The sequence below is a fragment of the Dioszegia hungarica genome, assembly GCF_025882075.1.
Source record: "Dioszegia hungarica strain PDD-24b-2 chromosome Unknown MKK02contig_8, whole genome shotgun sequence".
Classification (NCBI taxonomy): domain Eukaryota; kingdom Fungi; phylum Basidiomycota; class Tremellomycetes; order Tremellales; family Bulleribasidiaceae; genus Dioszegia; species Dioszegia hungarica.
The window spans coordinates 786,412-813,324 of record NW_026515770.1 but is presented as its reverse complement, the minus strand read 5'-3'; the positions used below and the strand labels follow the sequence as shown (position 1 = coordinate 813,324).

At 56.4% G+C, this 26,913-nt stretch overlaps 5 protein-coding genes across 5 annotated transcripts; 3 read left to right on the top strand and 2 right to left on the bottom strand.

Annotated features, from left to right (window-relative positions):
• Positions 1–178: 178 nt before the first annotated feature.
• On the bottom strand, positions 179–2,105 carry MKK02DRAFT_43987 (putative cytoplasm protein; the record flags this gene model as incomplete). The annotated part of the gene is made up of 10 exons (XM_053092711.1): positions 179–250; positions 325–402; positions 460–541; positions 596–634; positions 822–973; positions 1,221–1,388; positions 1,592–1,684; positions 1,761–1,860; positions 1,923–1,961; positions 2,014–2,105. 10 exons carry the CDS (start codon positions 2,103–2,105, stop codon positions 179–181), a joined length of 915 nt encoding a protein of 304 aa, XP_052945077.1.
• A 332-nt stretch (positions 2,106–2,437) lies between these two features.
• On the top strand, positions 2,438–3,795 carry MKK02DRAFT_26543 (putative proteasome subunit, beta type, 7; the record flags this gene model as incomplete). The annotated part of the gene is made up of 8 exons (XM_053087212.1): positions 2,438–2,528; positions 2,580–2,713; positions 2,787–2,845; positions 2,907–2,940; positions 2,992–3,065; positions 3,124–3,298; positions 3,366–3,500; positions 3,592–3,795. The coding sequence occupies 8 exons, from the start codon at positions 2,438–2,440 to the stop codon at positions 3,793–3,795; spliced, it is 906 nt and encodes a 301-aa protein (XP_052945076.1).
• A 721-nt stretch (positions 3,796–4,516) lies between these two features.
• Positions 4,517–8,741, bottom strand: MKK02DRAFT_43985 (uncharacterized protein; the record flags this gene model as incomplete). Its single annotated transcript, XM_053092710.1, has 5 exons — positions 4,517–4,771; positions 4,816–6,111; positions 6,179–7,319; positions 7,400–7,562; positions 7,607–8,741. The coding sequence occupies 5 exons, from the start codon at positions 8,739–8,741 to the stop codon at positions 4,517–4,519; spliced, it is 3,990 nt and encodes a 1,329-aa protein (XP_052945075.1).
• A 929-nt stretch (positions 8,742–9,670) lies between these two features.
• Positions 9,671–17,808, top strand: MKK02DRAFT_32754 (uncharacterized protein; the record flags this gene model as incomplete). Its single annotated transcript, XM_053088566.1, has 35 exons — positions 9,671–9,792; positions 9,837–10,143; positions 10,425–10,491; positions 10,563–11,351; positions 11,397–11,412; positions 11,473–11,547; positions 11,601–11,668; positions 11,714–11,752; positions 11,987–12,030; positions 12,110–12,238; positions 12,336–12,432; positions 12,486–12,645; positions 12,700–13,006; positions 13,055–13,211; positions 13,256–13,333; positions 13,382–14,205; positions 14,253–14,275; positions 14,324–14,398; positions 14,444–14,511; positions 14,560–14,598; positions 14,686–14,855; positions 14,894–14,979; positions 15,017–15,239; positions 15,287–15,418; positions 15,468–15,570; positions 15,618–15,786; positions 15,837–15,979; positions 16,088–16,149; positions 16,199–16,358; positions 16,405–16,482; positions 16,535–17,373; positions 17,419–17,441; positions 17,493–17,567; positions 17,614–17,681; positions 17,741–17,808. The coding sequence occupies 35 exons, from the start codon at positions 9,671–9,673 to the stop codon at positions 17,806–17,808; spliced, it is 5,883 nt and encodes a 1,960-aa protein (XP_052945074.1).
• Positions 17,809–18,964: 1,156 nt separating this feature from the next.
• On the top strand, positions 18,965–26,517 carry MKK02DRAFT_32753 (uncharacterized protein; the record flags this gene model as incomplete). The annotated part of the gene is made up of 33 exons (XM_053088565.1): positions 18,965–19,033; positions 19,081–19,206; positions 19,257–19,359; positions 19,505–19,569; positions 19,618–19,920; positions 19,971–20,133; positions 20,185–20,262; positions 20,318–21,162; positions 21,214–21,236; positions 21,289–21,360; positions 21,411–21,478; positions 21,531–21,594; positions 21,704–21,916; positions 22,266–22,336; positions 22,383–22,538; positions 22,581–22,718; positions 22,744–22,812; positions 22,835–22,931; positions 22,978–23,061; positions 23,122–23,341; positions 23,459–23,539; positions 23,660–23,681; positions 23,795–23,868; positions 23,931–24,071; positions 24,146–24,248; positions 24,295–24,454; positions 24,504–25,040; positions 25,272–25,667; positions 25,716–26,079; positions 26,138–26,160; positions 26,210–26,284; positions 26,332–26,399; positions 26,453–26,517. The coding sequence occupies 33 exons, from the start codon at positions 18,965–18,967 to the stop codon at positions 26,515–26,517; spliced, it is 5,136 nt and encodes a 1,711-aa protein (XP_052945073.1).
• Positions 26,518–26,913: the final 396 nt, after the last annotated feature.

The following is a 26,913-nucleotide window of genomic DNA, read 5'->3' as shown; positions in this document are numbered from 1 at the left end:
TCCGAAGCGAACCCAGACTCTATGTTCATCACCAGCATGATATCTACCCAGAAGCCGTCCCCACCGATATCGCCTCCGATCCCTCCAGAACTTCACATCAAAAGAAACCCAAATCGCTAATCCGACCCGTTCGACACGTCCCCCGATCCAATACTCCCATCCGCTCCGACCTCACGCTCTACGCGCCCCTCGAGTTCCTGTACTCTGCCTCACCAGCAGTCGCGGCCTCCTCAAGCTCGCTCTGGATAGCCTATCCCGTTAGCTCTCATTTTGTACACTTTTCCATCCACCGCCCCTTCCCGGTAAAGGGAAGCTATAACTCACGCTGAGGGTCTCGGCGGCAGTAGAGTGATAGATGAGTTGAGCCTTGACGAGGTTGGACAAGTTCTGCAGGGGTTCAGGCTGAAGTTAGGTCAGCTCTTGTGCTTTTCATGCAGAATTCAACGGACTAGAACTCACGTTCTCCAAAACAGCCTTCATCAGCCCGATGGCGGTCTCGGTGTTCTGGACGAGCTTGTCCTCGGCCTCTTCGACGTGGAGACTGAGGGAGTCAGCGATACTCTTCTTCGTAAAAGCGAGGCATTCAGTAACTCACCGAGCCTGTTCTTGCTTTGCGGGCGCGGCAGCTTTGAGACTGTAAATATCAGCATCAGCTCAGCAGGTACCCTTTTCCCCAGCCCCGTCGAAGCCGTATTCGGCCGATGCGCACAATGGCTAACGCGCGTCCTTAGTGCTTGTCCTCCCTACCCAAGTCGTCCGGCAACGCCACCACTTGATACGTCCTTGCCCCACACGCAAACATGAAATGGAGGTAGACTCACGCGCCCCTTGCCGAGTCCAACTCCAATCGCGCAGTCTTGACGTTTCCCCGAGCCTTCATCGCCAGGCCGATCGAGGTGCTGAGAGTCGCTTGCCAGGGTGTGACGAAGCGCTCGGCGATGGTCGAGTCTTGTTGAAGGCGGGCGTCTCCAACCTATCCGATTGCAGCAGGGTGAAGGGAGTGGGATTGAGGCAGTAGTCGGTATATGAGGGAAGATACGGAAGAGGAGAGCAGGAGTGAACGTGATCAGCGATATCCTTGCAGCAGTTACAACTCTTCACCCCCGCTTGATCCCCGCCATATCCTCCTCCCGCACGTGTCGGACTACTGCCACTTCCCTCTTCCTTCACCCTACCCAGTCCATCCTGGTTTCCCCACATGTAAGTGAATCTTGACTCACCTTCTCCATAGCATTTCCATACACGCCCAAGGCAGTACCCAATCGGTCACCAGCGCCGAGCTCGGTCGCTCCGCTCTTGGCGGCGCGGGAGATGGCGTGAGGGAGGGTCTTGGGCTGAGGGGGACCCTGGCTGGGTTGAGCGGGGACGGGGATGGGAAGAGAGGTGTTCTGTATCATCAGCTTCAGTCCAGATGGGATTATCAGTTAGGTCAGGCAGCACACGAGCAGCAGGTCGGAGGGAAAGATGTCGACGCCCAAACCCTCATCCGCTTCTCATCCCTTCCAGCGGCTCCCCGTGGCATCCCTCCCTCACGTCCACTGCGTCGGTGTGCAAGGCAGCACCGCTAGATCTCTCAGGACGCCCGACTCACCTTGAGGTTCTTGTTGGCGAAAGTAGCCCAGGCGCTGGCTGCCTGGTGGCTCAGGTCGTTCACGCTCTCGGCGACATCGTTGGGATAGTCGTACTGAGTTGTCAGCGGCGCTCCGACTGATAAGATGCTGCTCCGAGACATAACGTTGAGGATCAGATTTCAAACTTACCGACTCGGTCTCGTGCACCTTGGTGACCTTGAGCAAGCGCTGGTGGACATCCTTCAAGGCGTCCACCCGAGACTCGAGCTGGCGGTATTCGACCGGGAGCCTAGATGGTTAGCTTTGGACCACGCAGCTCCTTCAAGCTGATTCCTAGACCAATAAGCTTACTCGGTGATCCCATCGGGTCCAACATTGCCCAGCTTCTCCCTATCTAATCAGCTCCAGCCCAGCCCTCGCAAAGAAGCGAAAGGTGTCCTACCTTGTCGCCTGATAGGTGTTTCCAAGCCCCTTCCTGACTGAGGACATGTCAACAGCGGGGAGCTGAGCGGTGAAGTTCTTCCAGGACTGCATGTTGGCTGTATGTATCGTGTGGACAGGTGTATAAGAGCTGTAGAGATAGCTATGCAAGAGTCAAGAGAAGGGACCGTGCCGCTCACAAGAAGTCGCGTCAAACCTTGATACCGTCACCCACTAGCTGAGTCAGAAAATACCACGTCATACCCCTCACCCAGCACTGACGCGGTGTGCGATCCACCTTCAACTCGTCCATTCCTCGTAGCAACTCATACCATACATACATCCTAGACAGCTCAAGATCGTCCCCTGCCCGAAGCTAGACACATTTTGCACACAGCTGCCTAATCTGCTAAGCCTACATATCGATCATCATGGCCTCCGTCAAGATGCCCGTCGAAGGACCATCAATAGGCTTCGACTTCTCCAACTATGCCCGTAACCAGTTCCTCGGCGAGCGGATGAACGGCTTGCCAAGGGGTAAGCTGCCCTAGGCCTACCCGCGTCAGGCGCTAAGCTGACATGTCCTAGCTACATCCACCGGTACCACTATCGTTGGGCTGAAGTTCGGCGGTGGTGATACTGGAGAGGAGGAAGGTATCTGCCTCGGTGCCGACACACGAGCGACTGGCGGACCGATCGTAGCAGACAAGAACTGCGAGAAGGTCAGCTACGACATCACCATCACTTTCCTTCAGTACTTTGGAAGTGAGAGGAGAGTAGCTGATGCCTGAGTAGATCCACTACCTCGCCCCTCACATGAGATGTTGCGGTGCCGGAACAGCTGCTGATACCGAGTAAGCTCATCTACCAAGCACGACTCTGTACAATGCTGCTGGACTTGAGCTGACACTTTAGATTCGTGACCAACCTTATCTCCTCCAACCTCGAAGTGAGCGCACCTTCCTTTGGCGCCGAGCGAAGATGGAGCTGACTCTCCCAGTTACATGCCTACTCGCAAGGCCGACCAGCAAGAGTTGTCACCGCCATGACCATGCTCAAGCAATATCTCTTCCGGTCAGTCTGCTGGTCCTCCCCCTGTCTAGCTATATTGGAGCACCAGCTGATCCCTCAGCTACCAGGGCCAAGTCGGCGCATACCTCGTCCTTGGCGGTGTCGACTCGACCGGCGCACACCTCTTCACTATCCACGCTCACGGTTCCACTGACAAGCTGCCATATGTCACCATGGGCTCAGGAAGTATGGCCGCCATGGCGGTCTTTGAGAGCAGCTTCAAGCAGCACATGACGGTAAGTTAGCACGTACAGATGTGTCCCTGCGTTGGCCATACTCCAATCAACCGAGCTTACACAGCAGCGCAAAGATGCGATCGACCTTGTCGCCCGAGCTATCCGATCCGGTATCTTCAACGATCTCGGATCAGGTAGTAACGTCGATGTCTCGGTGATCACCAAGAACGGCACGGAGATGATGCGGAACTACGAGACACCTGTAGGTTGACTTGCCTCGCTTTTGTACTCAGCTTTGGACGCCACGTGCTTCCAATAACGGACTGGACCTGAGGAGCAAGCTGATGGATCAGAACGAGCGAGGCATCAAGTCCCGCAACTACAAGTTCCGCCGGGGGACTACCGCTTGGACAAAGGAATCGATCCGGAGTTTGATTGTTAGCGAGGAGGTCAAGATGACGACGGGGGCAGGCAAGACACAGGATGGTGTGCTGGATGTGCCGGTGCCGATTGGGAAGGGACCGGGCGGGGAGGAGGGGATGGACGTGGACGCTTAGAGAGATGAGTGGATGGAAGGAGAAGATGGCAGTATGAATTGTATATAACATGATGCGGGGATGATGCCCGGTTGTTGCGCCGCTCAAGCGGGCGTACGACCGCCCTGGACCCACCTATACGTCGGCCTCTTTGCCCAGCTCTGGCCACTCTAGCATAGGATCACAATCGATCACACCACGGACCTGACCGCCACACCTCCGGGATTACGTTTATTCCCGGCCCGGTGAGACCTCCACTTGCGCACAGCAGATTTCGCTGAACCTGCTCACTTGCCCTTCATACATCCTCCTCATACAAGTAAGTTGACGCTCTGACCGTTTCTACACCTCTTCTACCTTCCCCACCCTCTCAATGATGATCACATGTTGGCACCAGCCTTACTGTTAATATGGTGATTCTTCAGGCGACCCCACAATACGCGTGGGGCGTCTCTGATCTTCCCTCCTCTTCCTGTTGATTCGAGACTTGGCTTTGACGCTGGGCGATATATGGCAGTGGAAGGAGCTTGTGCTGATATTCTCAGTGGCTCCCTATACTTGCGATACTCAGACGTATGCGTCGGAAGTTGTCTTCTCGCCGGAAGTATCGAACGACGCCTCACTATCACTTTTCGAATGCATCATTTGTTTTCTCCGCCCTTCCATCCTGAACTTGTCATAAGCCCGAAAGAGCAGCGTCTCGCACGAAAAAGAGTCGTGCATTGTCCTATTCACATCTGATCTAGATTACACCGACAACCACCGTCGCCCGCAAGCTCCCCCTGCTACCTCCTTCACCAGTCGGTATCTCCCCAACCCATCCCAACGCGCCCTCACTGTCGACCGCAGGGGCAGGCGCTACAGCCAAGTACTCTTCACTGCGCAGCGCACTGCTTTTCCATCCCCATGATTGCGAGAGGGTGAAGCTATCGGGCGAGGAGGAGAAGCGGATGAGGGCAGTACCGAGTGCAGACGCGCAGGTGATGGAGAAGTACGCCTGATTGTCAGCGCAGGACCGGACTGAGAGGAGTTTGAACATACCCTGGTCACCCTTCTCGCGTCCTTGTACGTTTCCTCTCCCACCATATCCGCCTCGGTATCCTCCTGTGAAGCGGGATTTAATGACGATCCTGAACCGCTTCCCGCGGCGCTACCACTTGGCCCGCTTCTCCGCATGCCCGAAGATAACCCTGGCGGAGTTATCCCCAAAGCAGCAGACGACGATGACCCCGTCGAAGCCCTGAGCGCCAGCTCCCCCTCAGACCTCCTCTCCCGCCTAGCCTCCACCCTCGTCCCCGTCGCTTCCACCGCTTCTGGCTGCTCCGCACTCACCCTCGCCTTCCGTCCCCCAACAGCCGGTCTGCTCGCCCTCGGGACCCCCTCCTTCAGACTCTGTCTATGCAGATATACACCCAGCTGTGTCCCCTTATCCTTCTTCCGAATAGTCTGGACATAGACGTTCCACCAGCTGCCCGCGTGAAAATGGGTGGACGAGTACAACCGTTCTTTTTCGGGCAGGGTATCGACATCCCAGAATTCCACCGAGAAGCGGAATGGCTGCGTCGGAGTCCAGCGCGAGTCTGCACCGGCGGGCGCGGTAGTGGGTTGGTACGATGGGTAGAAGAAGGACGGTGATGAGATGGGCGGGGAGAGGGACGAGGTGATTTCAGAAGAAGAGCGGGAGCCGTTCTTGAGGCCAAACCAGGACTTTTCGCCAGCGGGAGGTACCTTCTTCTTGCCGCCCGCAAGACCGGCGCCGGTTCCTTCATCGTCGCTACCGCCGAGCCCGCTCGCGCTAAAGAGGGAAGGACCGAGATCGGGCAAACCGCTCATTCCGGGAATGGCGGACGAGGCTGATTCCGGCGAGGCGAGGAAGAGCAGGCCGCCCGCTCCAGCGCGATGTGTGTCGTCGATGGGGATGGGATGGTATATAGTTTCCGGGGATATGGTGTTTGCGCCGCCGATAGTACCAAGTGGACGAGAGGAGGAAGTCCCGGAACTCCCTGCATGAGCCGAGAGAGGCGCCTTCCCTTTGCCGCCGGACGAGCTTGATGCGCTCAAGGACGGAGAGATCATCCGTCCCCTTGGTGTCACTTTCCGCATCGACCGCTCCATGCCCTCCGCCAACTCAGACGCCGTTATCGTCAGGCCCAGCTCCGCCTCGTCCCGCTGCTCCAAGACAGAGGGGATAGGTGCGGTCGAGGGGTCGTGCGCGATGACCCGGGATTTGAGATCCGCGGCTGCCCAGTGCGCTGCTTGCAGTACTGAAAGCGGAGCATAGGGGAGGTTCGTGGTAGGGTCAATGTCGTTGGAGATGATGGAGAGGTCTTCGAAGGACTAACATATGAGCTTGGATCCGGGTTCTCCGTTCAGAGTCGAGCGAGAAAGCGGGACGTGTACTGACCATATGAGAATAGTATATCCCCTCCGCAAACACCCTCGCCAACTGTTCTTCATCCTCATCCCACTCTTCCCATCCCTCTTCCTCCTCATCCCCTTCCGGATCAGCATGCGAAGCCTCCCATTCCGCCTCCCACCCTTTGCGGCGAATAGCCAGAATCTCCCTAGTCGCCTCATACCGCTCCATCTCACCCATCACCCAGAGGCTATCGCTAGCCAATAAGCCCCGCAGGAACGACGCGGGGATCCCACGGTGCCGAAAGATCCGATATTCTTCGCTCGACTTGCGGGCCGGATGAGCGTCGAGCTCGATCTCAGCGGCGAGTATGTCCATTCCCCAGCGGCTGAGCCAGCACGCGCACGCTTCCCCGATCTTATCGGACGCGAAGCCGTAGAAGTGGGGCATGTGCGCAAGGGTGTCGAGCGAGACGGAGGATGTGTCCGCTCCTGCTCGAGTGGGAGAGGTGCGGGGACTGAGCGGCTCGGCCGCTTTGGAGCTGGACATGCCCATCTTGTTGGACGGGGCGCGAATAGTTGACGCATTCGAGATAGTCCGGTGGACGCTACCACCGCCAACCACCGCGCTGGCCGAGCTCGAAGCCGGCATAGACGATACCGGCGGTAATGAGCCAACTTTGACGTCCTCCTCCGGCTTCGAGTCGGTCGAGGTCGTGGAATCCCGATGCGTCGCCGCTTGATTGTACGAGGACGATTGGTCCCCGGTCCCAAGCGCCAGATCGACATCCTCCTCTTCATCCTCATCCTGCGGTGCCGCCCGCATGTATTCCGGGAGAACCCTGGCCACGCCTTGTGAGGCTCTTCTGGGTAGATCCTCTGCCGACCCGCACCCGTCGCCGAGCGCGAAGCCGAGATATTGGCCGACCGTGGCGGGACCGACCGTACGCAGTATGACAGCGAGTACTTCGCGCATAAGCGGTGTATGGCCGAGGTAGATGGTGGCAGCGAGGAGGGACAGGAGGAGATGAGGGCTTGCGTGAATGCTGAAGGGGTCGGACGGAGTGGTTGGTGGGGGAGGTGGTCGCAGATGGGGAAAGGTGGGAGTCAGTGGGTGTTGAGGAGTAGGCAAGAGGGCGAGGGGAAAGAGTAGACGGGGATGAGGGGAGTATAAACGAGCGAGACAGATTCTGGATATCAGCGAGAAGCTCCACAATCGATACTGGGCGACGAGCCTGGACGGGTACAAGCAGAAGGGACAGGGACTCACTCGAACGCTTCTTGTGTGATATTGGGATCGTCGAACCGTAGCTCCATAGCCTCGCCCTTCCACTCATCCTCCCCAACAGCTCGCTCTTTGCCTTTTAGCGAGGGCCGCTTTGCGACCATGCCAGCCTCAGAGAAGCCACCAAGAAAGAGCGAGTGGAAGAAGCCTAACTCGTCAGCTGAAGCACGGATGTTCTTCACTAAGACTCACCAGCTTGGACCAGCACCATCTTGTGCACATGCCATCCGACGCCCCATTCCCTCACGTACAACCTAATATCTGCGCAGCTCCCGGAGAGGAAGGAGCGGTACAGGTGATCCTGCAAGGGCTGGACGTCCTGCACAGAGGTCATGGGTACGTGGCCGGTAGGGGGATGGATGGTAGTTGTGCTGCCAGTCGACAGCTTCTTTGTGGGCTTGACGACGGGGGATGGCCTATCCTTCTCGGGCGTTGGCGGACCAAGCTGGGAAGTGGCATTACTGCCAGATGAGGGCGCAGTCAGACGGGAGGCAGCACCGGGCGCGGAGCCTGATCTTGATCCCAGACCCGAGCCGGCCTGAGGAGGAGAGACGGATGAGAAGGTCGGAGGGGAGGTGGGGGAGGTGTAGCTCGAAGTGGAGGTGGATCCGGACGGTAGAGGCAAGGTCGAGGCAGACGCCGCTGCGTAAGTTGAGCGGGGTATGTCCACTGGCGCCGGAGATGTCGAAGCTCTTGGACGGAAGTTGGTAGTTTGGAGACCGAGATGAGGTGTGCTGGAGCTAGCGAGTGGTGAGGCAAAGGTAGGACTGGTAGATTGCGAGTGTAGGTTGGATCTCGCTGGGGTTCCCCTCCCGTCCCCGCTCGAGCTCCTGCTACCGTCCATGCTCCCTCCACTTCTCATCGCCACCCCACCCATCCCAATTCCCTCTCCCGATCCGCTTCCACCGCCTTGCCTGGGCGGACTAAGCATCCCACTCTGCCTGGCCGTCTCGAGCAGATTCGTACTGCTCCCTCTGGGCGTCCAGCCTGGACTCGACATGGGCGTGCGCGAGCCCGTTGGACTGCCAGCTCGGGAACCGTCTCTCGATATAGGACGTACTGGGAGGTCCGGGAATGGAAGGACTATTGGTTTCCCGCTGTGGCTGTGCGAGCCGGGAGGGGAAGTGGAGGACGGGTTGGTCGATTGGGACCGAGAGTGGTATCTCGGTCGATAGGCTTTACTGAGGCCTCGATGTTGTGGAGGTCGAGTAGGTGTTGGGGAGCGAGAGGAAGGACCGGCGCCTATGGATGAAGACGCAGAGAGGGAGATGGAGGATGCGCTGGACCCCGAGCGGAGGCGATCAGTAAGCGAAGGTGGAGAGGTCATGTCGCGTGACGATGAGCTGCCGGACAGCGCTATTTCGGTCTAGTCGGAACGAGTGAGCTGTCGTAAGGTGTGTCAAAGCTGTATGGCTGGACATCACAGCTGTCGCTATGGCGAGCCCGACAAAGAACAATAGGTCGCCCGACAGTACTCCGGCACCGGGTAGAGTGAGCTTCGGACCGCCATATCCATGCCGGCATCCATCCAGACCACTTCCGGCGTCGACGCCACTGGGCGCTCGGGCAGAGGTCGACGAATACGTGCTAGTTATCGACAGCTTAGAGGGGGGCAGCGGCACCAGTGGCTTCCGAGGTCTGCGTTCTCATACTCGCAGTTAACCTCTGCTGCAAGCCAAGCTGTGGTCTCCGTGCTGTCCGCAGCAATGTCGGATCCTTTCGCCGCGCTCCCCGCTCTGAGTGACATCATACCCAAAATCAAGAATGCGGTGAGATTGTCCGCCTGCTGGGTCAGCACAGGCATGGAGTGAGCTGAGTCTGAGCTGAGCATCATCAGATACTTCATGATGAATCACAGCCAGACGGTGGCCACCGGCAAAACAAAGCTGAGAGTCTAGTGCCTGGCTATGAAGCGTGGAAGCAGAAGCGCTGGAATCGATACGATGCCTTTTTAAAGGCTGGTCGAGACGTAAGTACGGATCATGACTTTGCTCGATCTCTCGCTCTCCACTGCACAAGCTGATCGGCCGCAACAGCTAGGCCTACTGCCGACTCCAAGCTCGCACATCTCAGGCTTCCCGTCTGAGCTCGACGACGGTATGCTGTCCCCTTGTCCGATAGCATTAATACAGGGTATGTCAACACAAGTCTGAAAACACTACCTCTTGGGTTGTCGCAGACCGCTCGGCCAGTACTGACCGGAGCAGCGCTTGATATCTGCGGGTATTCTACAACTATTCTACAACTCGATGTACTATGGACGATCTCCGCTTCCTAATCGAGGGGATCCTGCGTACACAGCGCGCCCTGCTCATAGCAATCTTCATGTCGCCTAGAGATGCGCTGGATCACATAGAGAGCATATCGTTCAAGAACCCGTGAGCTCCGAACCACTGAGTACATATGGAGCTAAACCTAGTAGGTCACGCACCCGGACGCCGGAAACTGCGGGATTGGTCGCCGCAGCCGAGCTTACCAAAATGATCGCGGGTCATCTCCTAGCCATATCGATATGGTCTAACGTCCTCGACCGGCTAGATCACCTGGACTGGGACGATGAGCGAACGCTTTTGAATCTTGCGATCGATCCGAGCTTCGCGACGCGGGAACCAGACATTCCGCTGTGCGGGCTGATGGCGGAGCTCGGCACACTGGCTACCAAGAGTGAGACTTACTTGGATAGTATCTATGATGAATGGTGGTATCAGCCGCCGGAGGTGAAGATGCATGTAAGTCCAGATCTCGCATGTCGTTTCGTCTCGACGTGACGCTCACGCTATAAGAGGCCATCGAAGGAACACCGCGAAATGAAGGCTGCGTGGCCAGACATGTACGACCGCGAAATTCAGGGGAGGACCCTGGACCGTACCTCGCGTTTTGAGAGAGCGGTCACGCGGGTCTTGTTGCCGACCGTCCACTACATTGTTCCCTATCACTTCAGCGGTGAGGGGTGGAGGTGTTCATGACCTGATGATCAAGCTGATATCCTTTAGTGCTCGACTTTGAGCAGCTCATACATGAGAAACCAAGTCGACTGGACAATCACAACGTCACAAAGGTGATGATGAAAGCAGTCGGTTAGTGAAAGAGCAATGGCTAGCCCTGAGAAGCGAATGATGGCATGGGTTGAAGGCTGACACTGGCGTAGGGCATCACGCGATGATAGAACTCGTCAACTTTACACTCCGCGATAATATCCTAGAGAAGGCCTCTGCGTACCCCAGCTGGACGACATTCCGGCAGAACCCAAAACATTTACAGCCTACGTCCATCACAAAATCACTCGAGCATCAACAACGACTCGATGACCTAAAGGAACGGTGCTGGCGTCGCAGACACCTGGGCGAAGGGTGGTTCCAGCGCAAGATCGGCGGTCTCCATTGGGCGCATTACATCCGCGTCGACCCTCGGAACATGAAATTGGAGCTCGATGGCGAACGACTACGTGTATGTCTCGAGTACATTGCCTGCCGCTGTTTCGGGAAGAGCATCACACAGCTGGACGATCCGCGCGATAAGCAGTGCATGCTTATCTCGGGTTTCGAGGCCGATGTGGAGCTCGCGGAGGACTGCGCCACAGTCTGGGCCGCCATGCACTCGGAGGCTACCAATTCTGCCGCCAGGCCGCTGTTCAAGCCTAGCCCGAGCTGGTATGTCGCGAGCGGGAAGACGGGGGATACGCCAAGCGCTTCCACAGCGGAGCCTTTACAGTCGACACGTCTGGCGCAGAGTGCCCGCGCATACCTTCGCGACAATCCGGCGCTCTTCAGACAGCCTGCACGGACGCCTGTAGTCGCCGAGCCCGGCCCCTCGCAGGATAGCGAGACGGTCGTCCTAGAAAATTCCGCGTTTCCTAGTCGACAACAAGCAGCAGAAGGTCATCGAACGGCTATTCGGCCAACGGGAAGGTTCCGTCAGATGGTCAGAATTGACAAATGTGAGTCGTATACCAGATCGGTAGAATGTGTAGCTGACAATTCAGCTCTTCAAGCGTATCGGTTTCAGGTGAACTCTATCTTGTCTACAGTCCGCTGGCAGAATACTGTGCTGACGGACAGCATCGAGGTTATGGGCGGATCTGCCCATCACATCACTCAGATCGCACCAGGCGGAAAGCCGATCCTTCTCTACAGGTGAACATCCCCCTCAGGCTGGCCTGACAACGAATGCAAAGCTGATTAATTAGGCCGCGAGTCGGAGACGCCTACAGCATGGAGCAGGCGCGGGCTGTTGGCGATCAGTTGGAATCTACGTGTAGGTGGCTCGTAGTCTGCGCTTGGGACCACGCTGACGACGCAGTCGGTTGGACTGCCGAGTGCTTCGTTAGGGATACCGCAGGTCCTGCCTGAGATAGTCAAGCACTATATGTATCGATAGTATCACTCGGCAGAACGACAACCTGAAACACACGGAGAAGGCGCGAGGTTGACGTCATCTGTTGTCAGGCACGCCCTCGCCCTCGCAATGACCTCCTCTGTTTAACTTTTCGCCTTCACTTCCCTCCTCGCTACTTCTTCTTATCCTCATTCGGTCATTTATCGGCCAGTATGCCAGCTCCAGTATATCTTGCAGAACTGCCTCAGCTCAGCGAGCTGATCTGGGAGATCGAGAAGCACGTGAGTCGCTTTCACCGCTCAGATCCTTCCGCCCCGGTTCCCATCAAATCACTGCCGGCGTTGAGCTGACTCCTCTCAGGTCATCTATGATCCGAAGAAGCGATACGGCAACTGGTCTGGTCACCCCATCTTCCCAGACGAAGACTTCGATCCCTGGACACAGGCGCAGTGGGATAGATACGACAACTTCATCAAAGCTGGCAGCGATGTGAGTTACGCTGCTGACCATCTTTGCACCTTCTCCTCCTCATGTGCATCAGCGGGCGAGGACAAGAACATTCTCTGTAGCAGAAGCTGATAGATAGAACGGCTTCCTACCTATCCCAAAGCAGACGAATGCCGATCCACCGTCGGCGGTCGATCATGAGTCACCGCCCTTCTCCCCTTTGGCTATGTCTGCAGGTGAGCTCGTTCCCTTCAAGAGGCAAATATAGGAACGTACTGAATGGAAATAGCTCTCGATATCTGCGGATACAAAAGACCACCAACTCAGCCGCAAGACTTCGTTGTCCTCGCCCAAGCCCTCGCCGACTCTGCCAAATCCGATCTCGACGCGTTCTTCGCTTCGCCAGGTGGTACACTGGAGCACGTGGAGCGCCATGCTTTGGGCAGCCGGTGAGTTGCGAATAGTATCGGAGTGGTTGACGGGAGCCAGCTGACATGCTGCAGGGGCAAAGTGGGAACGCTGAAAGAAGCCGGCGTGACGGCGGCTCACGCTGTGAAACAAGCCATACAGACCCACCTTATGGCGATGATGACCTGGTTCAACGTACTCGATCAGCTCAAGCTCGTCGACTGGAACGATCAACGGGTCATCATGAACCTAGCCAGCGACCCCAACTTTGCTCAGCACGAAAACACGATTCCGCTTTGCCTCATCATGCTTCAGGTAGAAGGCCACGAGGCGACGTCAGCGATGTTCCTACGTTACCTCTTCCAGCAGTGGTGGGACAAGGGCGATAGCTCCCCCATAACGGTACGTCACATCTAATACGTGTTTTTGGAAGCTTCGCTAATGGACTAGTCTCCTTCACACTTTCACAAGTGCCTGAAGGCAAACTTGAAGCGGCCTGAGCGGGAGCTTCAAGCAAGGAGTTTGGACCGCACGTCGAAGTTCGAGCGGGCGGTCGTACGAGTCTGCCGCCCAAGTCTGCACGCTGCCGTCCCGTTCCATATCAGCCGTAAGTACCGTTTCATTGACATCTGTACGTTTGCTGAATTGTAGTCCTCGATATGGAGCAGCTACTGCTTGAGAAGCCCACGCGTTCTCATCAGCTATCGGAGGCGCTCATGAAAGGCATCGGTCAGTCTCCCCCTACCTCCAGATACGGTCCATAGCTGACTGCTGCAGGGTATCAGGCAATGGTCGTCCAGCTACACCACCTTCTTCGGACGTACATCTGCGAACGAGCCGCTGCTTGCCCGGGCTGGGACACCTACAGTCTCGACAAGCAGTGGGGCAAGGGCGAAGCGGATTCCCGGACCAACAAGCCGGATACGCCCGAAAAGATAGTCGAACACCTCCAATGGGCTAACGCACGAGCTCAACGGAGCTTCCGCGACGAGCGGATGTTATGGTTCATGTCGTCCGGAACCGGGGCGATCAATTGGGCGCACTACATCAGCTTCGACTCCACGCTGCGGATCCCGACGCTGTTCGGCCTCAAACTACGGACGCTTCTCGACGCCATCACCTCCATCACTTTCGACTGCTCATTCATCGACATGATGGAGAAGGATGAGGAGACGTCCTGGAGCGACTCTGCGTTTGACGCGCTACTCGACCAGGACGACTGGGACATGGAGGAGGATCTCTGGGCTGTGCTGGACGTCGCCGAGAGGGAGGGCGGATTCCGGCTCAGCGACCTTGATTGTATATTCAAGCCGGAGAAACCGACGGCGGCAGCTAGGCGTCCTGCTGCATCCGCTGCCAGCCTTGCGGACCGGCTGTCTTCTATCTCACTGGCTCAGAGCGGCCACGCCTACCGCCGGGACAATCCAGCTCGGCAGTCTACGGACCGCAAGGTCAGCAACGCCTCGTCCAGCGTCACGCTCGTCGGCGAGGGTGAGGCCGAGAAGCCCATTCTCTTCAAGGTCAACAACAAGCAGCTCAAGCTCGCGGAGAGGATTTTCGGGAAACGGGCGGGAAAGATCAGCTGGACGGGCCTAGTCAATGTGAGTCGGTCTGACTCATTACAGGCGGGCAGTAGCTGATCAGATAGCTGTTTAAACGTCTTGGTTTCTGGTGAGTCCTTGCCGTTCGGCGGAGTTTTGGACTGGTGCTGATTAACAGGATCAAGGGGATGGGAGGCTCGGCGCACCATCTGACGCCCGTCAATGCGACCGGGAAGTCGATAATCCTCTACAGGTCAGTTATTCCTCGCCGCAATGTCTAGGCAGCACTGACTTTCAGGCCGCATCCAGTCTCAGAATTCACTTCCGAGCAGGCCGCTGCTCTCGGTCATCGTCTCGCCATTACTTGTGAGTATACCTCCTCTTCTGACAGGAGCAACTAGCTTATGATATCAGTCGGCTGGACCATCGACAATTTCGGGCGCCAGGCTGAAGGTGCGGAACAAGACGTCCACCTCGACTAAGCGGCCCCTCTTCGCCTCCTACCGACTCGATACACACACCACACCATGTATACCGCAGAAATCATCCCGGACAGGGTCCGAGACCGTAACGCCAAAGCAAACGCCATGCCATCATCGTTCACGTTCGACAGGCTCGAGGGGTTCATCGGGGAGTGGTTGGAAGGTCAATTGCTAAATTTGGAAGGCTCAACATGCATCAGATTGTATATCTACGCTCTTGCTTTCAAGGTACGCGCTCCAGCGTTGCTCTGCGACATATATACAAGCACGCACAAGCAGCTCGGCGCTCACCTCGACAGTCTCAGCACATCGCCGAGGCCGAAGTCCGCCTTTACGGCATGGCGCGTCACACGTCAGCTCGCTTACTAATCACAGCTGCTGCTGTACAGCGCTGAACTTAATCAATCGCATTTCAGCTGGCCCTCTCACACCCCTCGACAAGTCCTCTGTGGCCACGGAGTTGATCGCCGTGGTCTCGACCAGACGTCTACAATCATCCGCAAGCATCTCCGGACTTTAATCTGGTATCAATCATCCGCAGTAATGTCGAAATCAGAATATCTAAGCGGCCTGCCCGCGCTCAGCGACATCATCACAGAGGTTGAGCGAAAGGTGAGCATAGCTCATCGCACAGTGCCGACTCTGAGCTGACATGGCAGATCGCCAGAAATACGGATGGCGAATACCCAGTATGGGACCATACTACCCAGTACTCTGCCCGTTATGAACCCGGCGGAGCTACTCAGGGCTACTACGCCAATTTCAACAACTTCATCAGTGCCGGGCGCAAAGTGAGCTCCCACGTTGCTACCTGAAGCTACAGCCTGGCTGATAGTGCAGTATGGATTCCTACCATGTCGATGCTGCGCCATCAAGGTCCAGGACTCGTCCCCGAATGCCACGGGAAAGCTTGCTGGTTATTCGCCCTTAGCGATGAGAGCCGGTATGTCGCGTTGTATCCAGTTTGATGGGTCTTGGCTGACGCTGTAGCGCTCGATATATGTGGCTACGAAGGGGAGATAGAAACGCTGGACGACTTCCGCCTGCTGGCTCAGGCGAGCGTCGAAGCGGCAAAAGCCGACCTTACCGCGCTGTTTGAGGACGCAGCCTCTTCGAGCTCCATGTTGAAACTTGTGGGACATGACATTGGCCTCCGCAGGTAAGCGCTCGTTGACAGGTCAATGTCAGCGATTGAAGCTCATGAAATAGGTCGAAGGCAAAGGTGGAAATCGTTACATCTCGCGGCGAAGCAGCCGCCCAGATCGTTCGCCAAGCCATCGAATCTCGACTGCTCGCCATCTCCGTATGGTCCACGATACTCGAACGACTCGATCAGGTCGACTGGACCAACCGTGACGTGCTACATATGGCAGTCTCACATCCTGAACACTGCCACCAGCACACGGATGACCCGCTCTGCGCCATCCTGACCGAGCTGGACGAGCATGAAGGTTAATCAGAGAGACAAATGTCCGACTTGTACTCTGAATGGTGGTTCAAGAACGAGCAGCCACCCGTCATTGTGAGCTTCTGTCTAGAAGTTCATCCGGGATTGGGCTGACATCCTGCAGAAACCGACTATGTTGCATCGAGCTCTGAGGGCATCCACACCGGGGGCATCGGACCGTCAGCTTCAAATGAAAAGTCTCGACGCAACATCCCGCTTTGAACGGGCAGTCACCTGTGTCTGTCTTCCAAGTCTTCACCCAATCGTCCCTTTCCAGTTCAGCAGTGAGTCTATCAGATTTCAGCTACGGGTCTCGCACTGACTGCTCAGTTCTCGACCTGGAGCAGCTACTCATCGAGAAGCCGACTCGGTCTCAGCAGCTGGCTGAACCGCTGGTCAAAGCTATCGGTCAGTCCGAGCGCCCCATATCCGCAGAATGTACAGGGCCTGACAAGCGCAGGATACCACGCCTTGCTCGTTCAGGCGCACCATATGCTGCGGACGCTTGTGTGGCGGAAGGGCAAAGAGTTCCATGACCTCGACGACGGGTACGAGGCGAACTGCTGCGTCCACGATGACGAGTGTGCGCCCGCCCTGGACTCCGACTCTGACGACAGCGAAACCGAGGACCCTTCGGACGCGCGCGCGCGGAGATACGCGTCACAATACACCAAGCCGCATCGCGTATTCCGGGATGAGCGGCGGCTCAATTGCTCTTTATATTTCGGCACCATCAATTGGGCCGACTACATCGACATTCATCCGGACTCCTTATCCATCACACTCAGAGGTCACGCCCTTCGAGGGTACCTCGACGGCCTCGCTAAGCGGCATTATTACTGCGCTTTCGCAGACATACTGGACCGGGACGCGTCAGCGAAGTCGACGGAGCGGAGGCTGAGGTCTGCGTCGGGTGCTCGTGCCATCCAGACCAAGCGGATAGAGACGATGCGGAAGCTGGCTTATCGGCTGGCGTACGATGATTTCAAATGTCGCTACCAACCCCCTCTCGGTCCGCTGCTGCAGATATCGCCTCCTCTCATCTCGCCCAGCGCCTTGGCCACCCAGCTCTCGTCAACCTCCCTTTCCCAGAGCGGCCATGCCTATCTCCGAGACAACCCAGCCAATGTCAGGTCGACTCGAGAAGGCGAGAACAGTTTGCCCGTATCTGCCGCTCTTCGGCTCGAACCTCCGCTTCCAAGGTCGCCGATCTTCATCGTCAATAGCAAGCAATTGAAGCTGGCGGAGAGGTTGTTTGGAAAGAGGGAGGGGAAAGTCGGATGGGATTCTCTTGTGAATGTGCGCACGGCTGGCAGCGATATCGGGGCTAGCTAACCAGAACAGCTGTTCGAGAGGATTGGTTTCCGGTGAGTTGGCTAGTGATTAAATCGAAGAGAATATCCAGCTGACCACCTCAGTGTGAAGGGTATGGGCGGTTCCGCTTTCTACCTTACCCCTCTTGCCGAGGACGGAAAATCTATCATATTGTACAGGTGAGTCTCTGAGATTCTACGAGCGAGACTCGCCGCTGACTTGTAGGCCACACCCCATCCCCGATTTGACTACGGAGCAGGCGCGCACAGTCGGTCTTCGGCTGGAAACTACATGTAAGCGACTCTCCGCTTCAGACCATATCTTCACCGGTACACTGTCGCTAAATTTCCAGTCTCTTGGTCCATGGACATGTTTGGCAGAAAGCCAGAGTCGGGATCTCTGGAGGAGCAGATTGCTTGATCTCTGTGGCTAGCCAGCTGGGGCTGTATCATCGTCCATATTTTGTGGGAATGGGAGCGGAAGTGTGTATATTTGTGTGAATGTTTGTATGTGTATGTGTAGATCAGGCTTCTGAATATCCGTGTCGCGCACTGTATACTGCACAAGGGCAACCCCAGATACTGTCCCTAGCAAGACCTATGGTACTAGAGACAGAGACTGATCGGTCTAGACTAGCGAGTGAAAACTCGTAGACTGGTCACGGCTATGGATGGACTTGGACTGTGGATGTGATAGTGGACTGTGGATGTGGAGGTGGGCTGTGAAGGGGAAGGTCGCTTGTAAGGAGCAAGTGTGCAAGCGGAGAGCTGATGGCTCTCTAGGTCTTTGGCTGTGAAGACGTATAATGTTAAGATCCTTGGGGAAAAGGACCTCGGATACAAAGTCTGCACTCCTCACATATCTCAGAGCTCCCTCCTCAGCTCTGTGCTCCGCCTATGATTCCGCCTCTCCTATATCGGTCCGCCTCCGCCTGTCCGATATAGAACCCACCTCCGCTGTCCGCCTGTCCGATATAGGAGCACTCCGCCTGTCCGCTATAGGAGTGAGCACTGCCTCCGACGGTCTGCCAGTCCGATATCGGAGGGTAGGCGCCAATCCGGTATAGGATGTCGCAGGGTCTGTCGGAGGTCCGAGTGTGAGGGCGGAGCCCTATCGGAGCAGGTGTCGGAATGGGCGGACGGTCCGACTGGTTGCTATCGGAGGGGTTGTCGGAATAGGGCGGAGCCCTATCGGATGCTTATCGGAGTATTGGGGAATGAAGTGGGGTGTGATTTGGGTGTAGTGGCATAGTCACAACAGACACCCCCGATCTCGCATCTCACAAGCCTCTGCGCGACGGCCAGCGGAGGGTTCCCGCCATTACGGTATCTCACGGCAGCGGCGGAGCGCGAAGGCGAGAGCCACCCCGCGCGTAAATCTCCGTCCAGCCACCTGACTTCCGCTACTGGCCTTCTTCTGGCGGGCCCGCATGCCATCATGTCCGCCCGATACACACGTTGACGTTCATCTAGAACTGTGAGCAACTAGTGGTGCGATAACAGTGATCTTACTCAAGCACATCTCATTGTCGCCACTGATCTTCCTTACTCCTGCCTCCAGCCTTGGTGTTGCCACTATGTCAAAGACCGAGCATCTGTCCGGCCTTCCCATGCTGAGCGACCTCATCCCTCAGATAGAACGGAAGGTGGGTCTTCTGATACGAATACATCAGCTGTATTGCTAAACCAGTAGATCGTCAAGAACCCAGAGAAATATGCGGATTGGCGTGACACAGTGCACTCCGTCGACTTCACCCCGGGAAAGTACACGCAAATGGAGTGGGGCCGGTACGACACGTTCATCTTTGCAGGCCGAAATGTGAGTCCAGATCAAGCCATGAGGTAAGGCTGAGGTGGCTAAAAGGACAGAATTGCCTGCTGCCCTGTCATTGTTGCCCCATCAAAGTCAAGGACGCTTCCCCGGATGCAGCGCCGGATCTTCCCCCATTCTCACCGCTGGCAATGCAGGCGGGTGAGTCCAAATAGAAGTACAGCCCGCAAATCTCGCTGATCTCTCGGCTCTCGACATCTGTGGTTACCGAGTCCCACAGGAAGGCAACGTGTTGGCCAACTTGAAACTCCTGGCGCGAGGGATGGTGGAATCAGCTGAAGCGGAGCTGGGTGCTCTATTTGTGGAGTCAGGGGCGATGCTGCGGATTACGGGGCGATCTTCGCGCGCAAGGTGAGATCGCATACGCCGGGAGCAGAAGAAGCAGAGCTGAACAGCTAGGTCCAAGACCCTCGACCCTTGCACGGGGGCGAAGAAGTCGCGCGCGACGTTCAACAAGCTATCGAAATGCAGCTCACCGCCATATCTACCTGGTCTTTCTTACTGGAGCACATTCCTGGGGTCAACTGGAACGATAGCGATCTGCTCCATGTAGCAGATGCTCATCCTCAACATTCTCAGCATCACACCGCGACGCCGCTATGCGCGATTTTGGCCGAGTTAGTCACACACGAAGCTCAGTCAGAGGTTCGAATGTCCAAATTGTTCCAGAAGTGGTGGCACGAAGGCACGGCAGCAGTCACGGTGAGTTGGGGCTCAGCTCGACCATGGAGACAGACGCTGAATTCTCGTAGAAGCCATCCCTGCTCCATATCGGCGCACGGATCGCAGCACCGCCCAATACCTCCGAGCGGCATATCCAAGCGAAGAGCCTCGATAATACCACACGCTTCGAGCGGGCATTGATTCGCGTCTGTATGCCGAGCCTCCATCCCATCGTCCCGTTCCAGTTTAGTCGTAAGTCTGGCTCTGTGGTTTACAACACGGCAAACATCGTTGACATGACAGTCCTCGACTTGGAGCAGCTGCTCATCGAGAAGCCGACTCGGTCCAAGGCACTATCCGAAGCTCTCGTCAAGGCGATTGGTGGGTCAAGCTGCTTTACTTCCTCGGCGTAATCAGCTAAAGTTGACCCGATCAGGATATCACGCGATGGTCGTCCAAGCACATTACATGCTGCGGTTGGCGGTCTTCCTCAAAGGTCAAGCGCTCCGCGAAGCCACTCCGAGCCGCATCATAAACTGTTGCTTCGAGTCTGGCTCGTGCGCTTCCGGCCCCCTCCTCGTGGACGATCATAATCCCGACCCTCTGGTCAGACAGGCTCGAGATTACACATCGCAATTCGTCAAACGGCATTACACTTTCCGCGACACGAAGCGATTCTGGTTCCTCCTCTACACGTGCAGAGGCATAAACTGGGCCGACCATATCGACTTCGATCCGGCCACACTAGCGCCCACACTCAAGACGCGGCTGCTCGGAGATGTTCTGGACTCGGCCGTCAACAGGACCTTCGGCTGCAGTTTGGTCCAATTGATGCTGACCGATAAACCAGCTCAACCGGGAGGAACCATGGTGCCGCCCTCCGACCGAGAAAGTCTGCTCAAGCAATTTGCCGCCATGCGGGAGTTGCTTCGCCAGCTGGTCCGAGAGGATTTCAGATGTCGGTTCCAGCCTAGCATCGAGATTGATCCGGTGCGGCAACTCTTGCCTCCCCCAGTCTCTCCCACTCCATCCACCGCCCTCATCGCCCAATTGTCCTCTATGTCGATGACGCAGAGCGCCCACGCCTACCTCCGGGACAATCCTACCCCCGCCAAGGTGACTCGAGACCCCAAGCCCAGCGCTTCAGCTCCAGCTGCCCCCAAGGAGCCCGAAGTCATCCCGTCGGACTCGGTCATCTTCGTTAATAACAAGCAGTTGAAGCTAGTGGAGAAGCTTTACGGTCAGCGAGAGGGTAAACTCCCTTGGGTCCCTCTGCTCAACGTAAGTCCCTAGTTCTCGAGGTCTGCATGCGTACTTGGCTGATGAGCCCAGTTGTTTGAACGGGCAGGACTGCGGTATGTGCCCAGGTCTGCTCAGGAAAATTGGACATAGCGCTTATGATCACAGCGTCAAAGCTATGGGCGGTACCGCCTTCCACATCACCCACATCTCGGACGGAGGTTCCATGATCTTATACAGGTGAGTTAGTACTGTGGACCAAAGGAGCTTGATCCGTCGCTGACAAACAGGCCGCACCCCGATCCCGACTTGAGCTCCGAGCGAGCATGTGCCCTGGGTATTCGCCTGGCAACGACTTGTGAGCCCTCCACATCCGCCCTCCATCTCCTCTGGTCATGCTGATCCTTTAGTCTCGTGGAGCGTCGAGATGTTCCGCAGGAGACCGGGAGGTGGCGCTCTTGCCGAGCAGGATTAGTAGGCGGTCGGATTCTCAGTCCTTCTGCTTGGCGTAGAGGGACTTTGTCGAGCGGGTATCAGCGAGTTGTGCACCAGTGCGGATATAAGCGAGTTGTATATCAGTCAGCGTAGCTGCGTTTGTACCCTTTTCACGAGTCTGTTGCGAGATTGCCCGGACTCCTGACATCACCCCAAACACAGCTCCCCACGTCGGACAGGTCGCACGGACCAGACACCTTCCAGGCCTGCAGCTCAGCTTGCAGCAACAGCACTTTGAACGGTCTCCTCCATCTATCTGTCCATCTATATCGAGCTATATCACCGTTATCAGTCCCAGCCTGTGTGTCGGTAGCCAGGCAGCTGGGCTGTCGAACAGCACTGTATGAGTCCGATGGAGAGCCATGTAAGCCAAGCAAGGCGGAAGACATACAGCATCTCTTGGATGTGAGCTTACTTGTGACAGCTTTCATCCCTTGCTCAATCGACACAAGGACAGGAGAGCTCTCATGATCATCAAGATCTTGCGATATGGGCCTTGGCCGCATCGCTATCGCCAGTCTGACATCGCTGGGGCTCGCCGAAAGGAAGATGTAGTCCACAAAGTAAGATGAAGCTCTCCATATTCTCCTCCCCCGCTCTACTGCCTGCCAACTGTCCAATGCTACACGACCGTATGCTGACGATGTCAGTCTCACCCATATATGCTCGTCAAGCGACGTCGACGAGGCCGGATCCGTATCCCTACCAGACGTCGATCAAGGTGGGCATTCCGGCCAGCCTCGCCCGGTCTTGGCTGACACCGATAGCGCTAGTTGTCTACGATCAAGAGCAGGCGATGTACGGTCGGAGCAGCAACAGCTCTTGGTATGGCCCAATCCATCCAGAGCCGACGCGACATATAGCGCAGGTGCGAGCCCAGACCTATCTGCGAGAAGCACGCTCTGCCTATCCTGCTGACCTTGGTGAGTCGACTTTACCTTGCTACTGCGTATGCTGATAGCCAGACCCAAGTACACTGCTTCACTACCCCTGCACTCTCATGCCGCCTTGGTCCACAATCGTGCAAAGGCGGGAGGGGGCAGACCGGAATGACGATCTACTTCTGAGCTATCCCTTGAGCGACCGGAAGAACGCCCTGCCCTGTCGATCGATCGCATTGATCCGCAGCCAGCCGAGAGTCCCCCAGCAAGGGAGTAGACCGCATTATTAGGGGTGGTATAGGAATCATGAGAGCCAGTGAGTCTATAGAACACCTCAGAAGCAGAATCTGAACTGATCTTCAGGGTGAAGCGGGAAGGGGGTATGCGAAGCCTTTTCTTCGCGGAATCTACAGGCAACTTGAACACCCTCGACTGGTGAGCCTGACTTGTACTGCATCACAGATTGCACATGAACAAGCAGCTTGACACTTTCAGGCCGCGTCCTGTGCTTAGCCGGATCCACCTCTGATAGGCTGGCATGCTTGGGACTCATGAAAGAGCTTCTGTGAGCTTTGCTGGACCCTCAGCCGGGTCAGGATCGAGGCGCGGTAGCTGATCTGAACAGCTCGATCGATCGTTCCTCCCTTGTTCAGCCGAGTCATCTGATCTACCCCCCTAAGTCGCTCACAACCTCGGCTACGTCTGCCTTGCCCTCATACTACCCCGCTCAGACTGATCTTGGCGGCCCCAGCTCGATCGACCGATTCGTTCTCAGGAGATTTGAGTGCGATACTCAGCGGCTCGGAGCCTCATCGTTCGCGCCCAGCCGTATTGCCGAGCAGAACGTCTAAAGTAAGCGCGAATCTTGTTGATGTATGTCCAGTATGGCCCGCTCACGCTGACTCTTCCCCTCACTGATCAGTGTGTGTACTGTGCTGACTCAGACGAGCTGCTCACGACAGCTACTCGGATCCCAGGCCATTTCGCCTCCTCCGCCGCCTTCCACATCGCACAGCGAGCGGTGGCGAATCGCCTGTTCTGAGGTTAGTCGCCCGTATTCCTCCAATGGAGACGAGGAGCATGATTGGGCGCTCTGGCGATACTGCACAACATGCAAGGCAGTAGGGCTGGCCTGGCAGGCCCAAGTGCCACACTCATCATAGGTCGCAGGATGTTTACGTCAACGTGTGTGTATCCACTCATGTCGTCTCTTTCAACCTTTTTACGCTTTCCCCATCAAGCTTCCCTCTTCCTTACTTCTCACAGAGCACCAACACCCCTCTTCTCTATCATCACAGCCACCATGAAGGAGCCGGAACTCCTAGACAGTCTGCCTAAGATGAGCGACATCATACCGATTATTGAGAAGCATGTGAGTCGCCCTAGTCCAACAATGGGGATCACAAGCGCGACCGCAGGAGCTGACCTTCACAGATCATTTCGGAGCACAAAGTCTCGCATGGACTGAAGGGTGACTTTGAGGTTTTACACGACGGATCTGCTTCAACTCCAGGGTTGTGTGATCGGGGCAGACCATACGCCTGCTATGTGAAGTTCCTACATGCGGGGTCAAATGTGCGTATTGATGTTCCTTCTTTCTCTGACCGGGTCATCGTCGTTTCTTGCGCATTATGCAGCTGATCCAGTAGGCTGGTCTACTCCCGTACTGTGCACACTGCACCGGCGCAAACGGTCGCGTCCTTACGGACGACGAGTTGCCGACGTCATATTCGCCCCTGGCCATGCAAGCGGGTGAGATCACAAGCGCACAGCAGATGGAGAGTGTCTAATAATATAGCTCGCGACATATGCCTCTACAAGCGTAAGCCCAGTACGCCCGACGACCTCAGGCAGCTTTCGCAGGCCATGATCGATTCAGCAAAAGCAGAAATGGAGGCGTTGCTGCGAGAACCAGAGGGACTTCTTGATCATATCAACCGCAACACCTTGGGCAACAAGTCAGTTCTGCTGCTTGCCTCGGTCAATCGCCTGGCAGCTGATTCTAAGCAGTTCCTTATCTCGATCGATCGCGGAAGCCGGCCAGGCAGCTGCCGAGGATGTTCTGGCCGCTCTCCACTTTCGGCTTCATGCGATTGCCGTCTGGTCGGACGTTCTCGCACAGCTCGATCGAGTCGACTGGGATGACGGAGAACTCATGATGGCTCTGATACGAAACACTACAATCGCCAAGGAGAACTGTCACATCCCCCTCTGTCGTATCGTTGCTCGAATCAACCAGCATCAGTCAGAATCCGCAGCTCTTTTGAGCACGATCTTTCTGGATCATTGGGACAAAGGACAGCAGGCACCAGGGGAGGTGAGCTCTTGCCACCAGTCCTTCCCACAGAACGGAGTTGAGCTGATCCTGTCTCCAGCATTCCGCAGCTCACAAGGCGCTTCATGCTCGGATGAAGCAGGAGAACCCGATGTACACAGAGCGCTACGTTCAGGCCAGGAGCCTCGACCGAACAACGCGCTTCGAACGGGCGCTCATCCGTCTGTGCCTTCCCGATCTGCATCCGGTCGTGCCATTCGAGGTCAGCAGTGAGTGAAACCTTGCTCACTGTGCGGGCCTTTTCTGACCATTTCACAGTGCTAGACTTCGAACAACAATTGCGCGAGCGGCCTACCCGTTCAGACATGCTGTCTGATACGTTGCTGAAAGCAATTGGTAAGCCATTCAATCAAGACTCATTGCCAAGAACGCAAGAGCTGACATATCTTTGCAGGATACCACGCCATGGTGATGCAAGCAAGCCAGATACTCCACTTCAGGATGGTGACCATCTTCGCCGGCGCTGAGCTCTTCGATGACGCCGCTCTCTTTGGACGAATTCATCGGCACTACGACAAAAGGGACAATGCTGCCACCGACAAATACGCCAGTCTTCTTCCTGAACCACCTAATCTTCTCGCTTCCCGCAACACGATAGCCAGTGCTCTCAAAATCATCGCCAGGCGGTACCCCACGTCTCGGGATGAGCGCGTACTATGGTTCGGCACTCGCCTCCGCCCGGTCAATTGGGCCGAATACGTCACGATCAACTCGATCGGCACCGGGGCAGCGCTGGACGGGCGCAAGCTCAAGCAAGACCTCGACGCTCTTGCTTCGAGGGACTTCGGCTGTGACCTGCTCGGTCTGATGGATCACGATGACACTTCTCCCGAGAGGTAGAATTGGCTCCTTCAATCGAAGGATTATGACCGGGACGCGCCTAGGTTGCTCTTAAAGGTGGTCGGCGAGGCGGGGGAGGCGTCCCAGATCCCTCACCGCTGCGTATACGAGCCAGCGGTGAGACGGCCGGCACATCAGTCGAATCACAGCGCGTCAACGTCGCTGCGTAATCTACCCGCTCCCGCCCCCGCCCCACTTACTCAGAGCGGGCACGCCTATCTTCGAGACAACCCGGCGAAAGAAAGAACAGGGCGGGCCGACCGGAGCAATTTCACGACCGACTCACCCGCTCGTACGCTCGCCAGGCGCCCTCGCACCCTTTTCACTATCAACAACAAGCAATTGAAGGTGGCGGAGAGGCTGTTTGGCTACCGAGGAGGAGCAGTCAAGTGGGCTGAGCTGGTAAATGTAAGTCGCTATCACCAGGTCTTACGAGACTCTCAGAATGCCAAGCTGACCATCGTAGCTTTTCAAACGACTGGGATTCTCGTACGTATGGATTCTTGCTGATCTGGAGAAGACATTGCTGATGTCACAGAAGCAGGGGCATGGGGGGTTCCGCTCATCACTTGACGCCGATCTCAAATATAGGAAGATCCATGATCGTCTACCGGTGAGCACATGTCTTTTTCTCGACCGCGCGAAACAGCTGACCGGCAGACCTCACCCGGATCCTACCTTTACTTCGGCTCAAGCGGGCGCCATAGGCCGTCAACTGGTATCTATCTGTCAGTTCCGATATCATCTTCCTCTCGAACAGGGGATGTAGCTGATTGTACAGTCGGCTGGTCCATCGATAACTTCGCCCGGAGCGCTACTACCGAGGAGCATGATCAGGCGGTCTAGGGTGTAGGGGATCTGTGGGCGGGTTTAGGAGGAGGTCTCGGAAGGTGGAAATGGGAAGGTGGAGGAGGGGACTGCTGACTGAGATCATATACGAGAGTTGCTGAACAAAATGTGCCATATCTATCATGCATGTAGTATCACCTATATGACCACCCAGATGGGCTGCCCCTCCAGCCGCTAGTGCACGTAGCTCTCTCTCCACCTCATAGCGGTGAGTATCTGACCAAGCGGTGAGCGCCACCTTCCGCCGGTTTCAGTTGCAAGTACGTTCCGGGGGCGATATGCGATCCCGTTGTCAACTTGGCCAGCACTCGTCAACAACCCTTCTCCACCGCATCTCATCCTACCCTTCACCTCCTCCTCACCTCCCGCACCGCGACCCGCTCTCACATATCA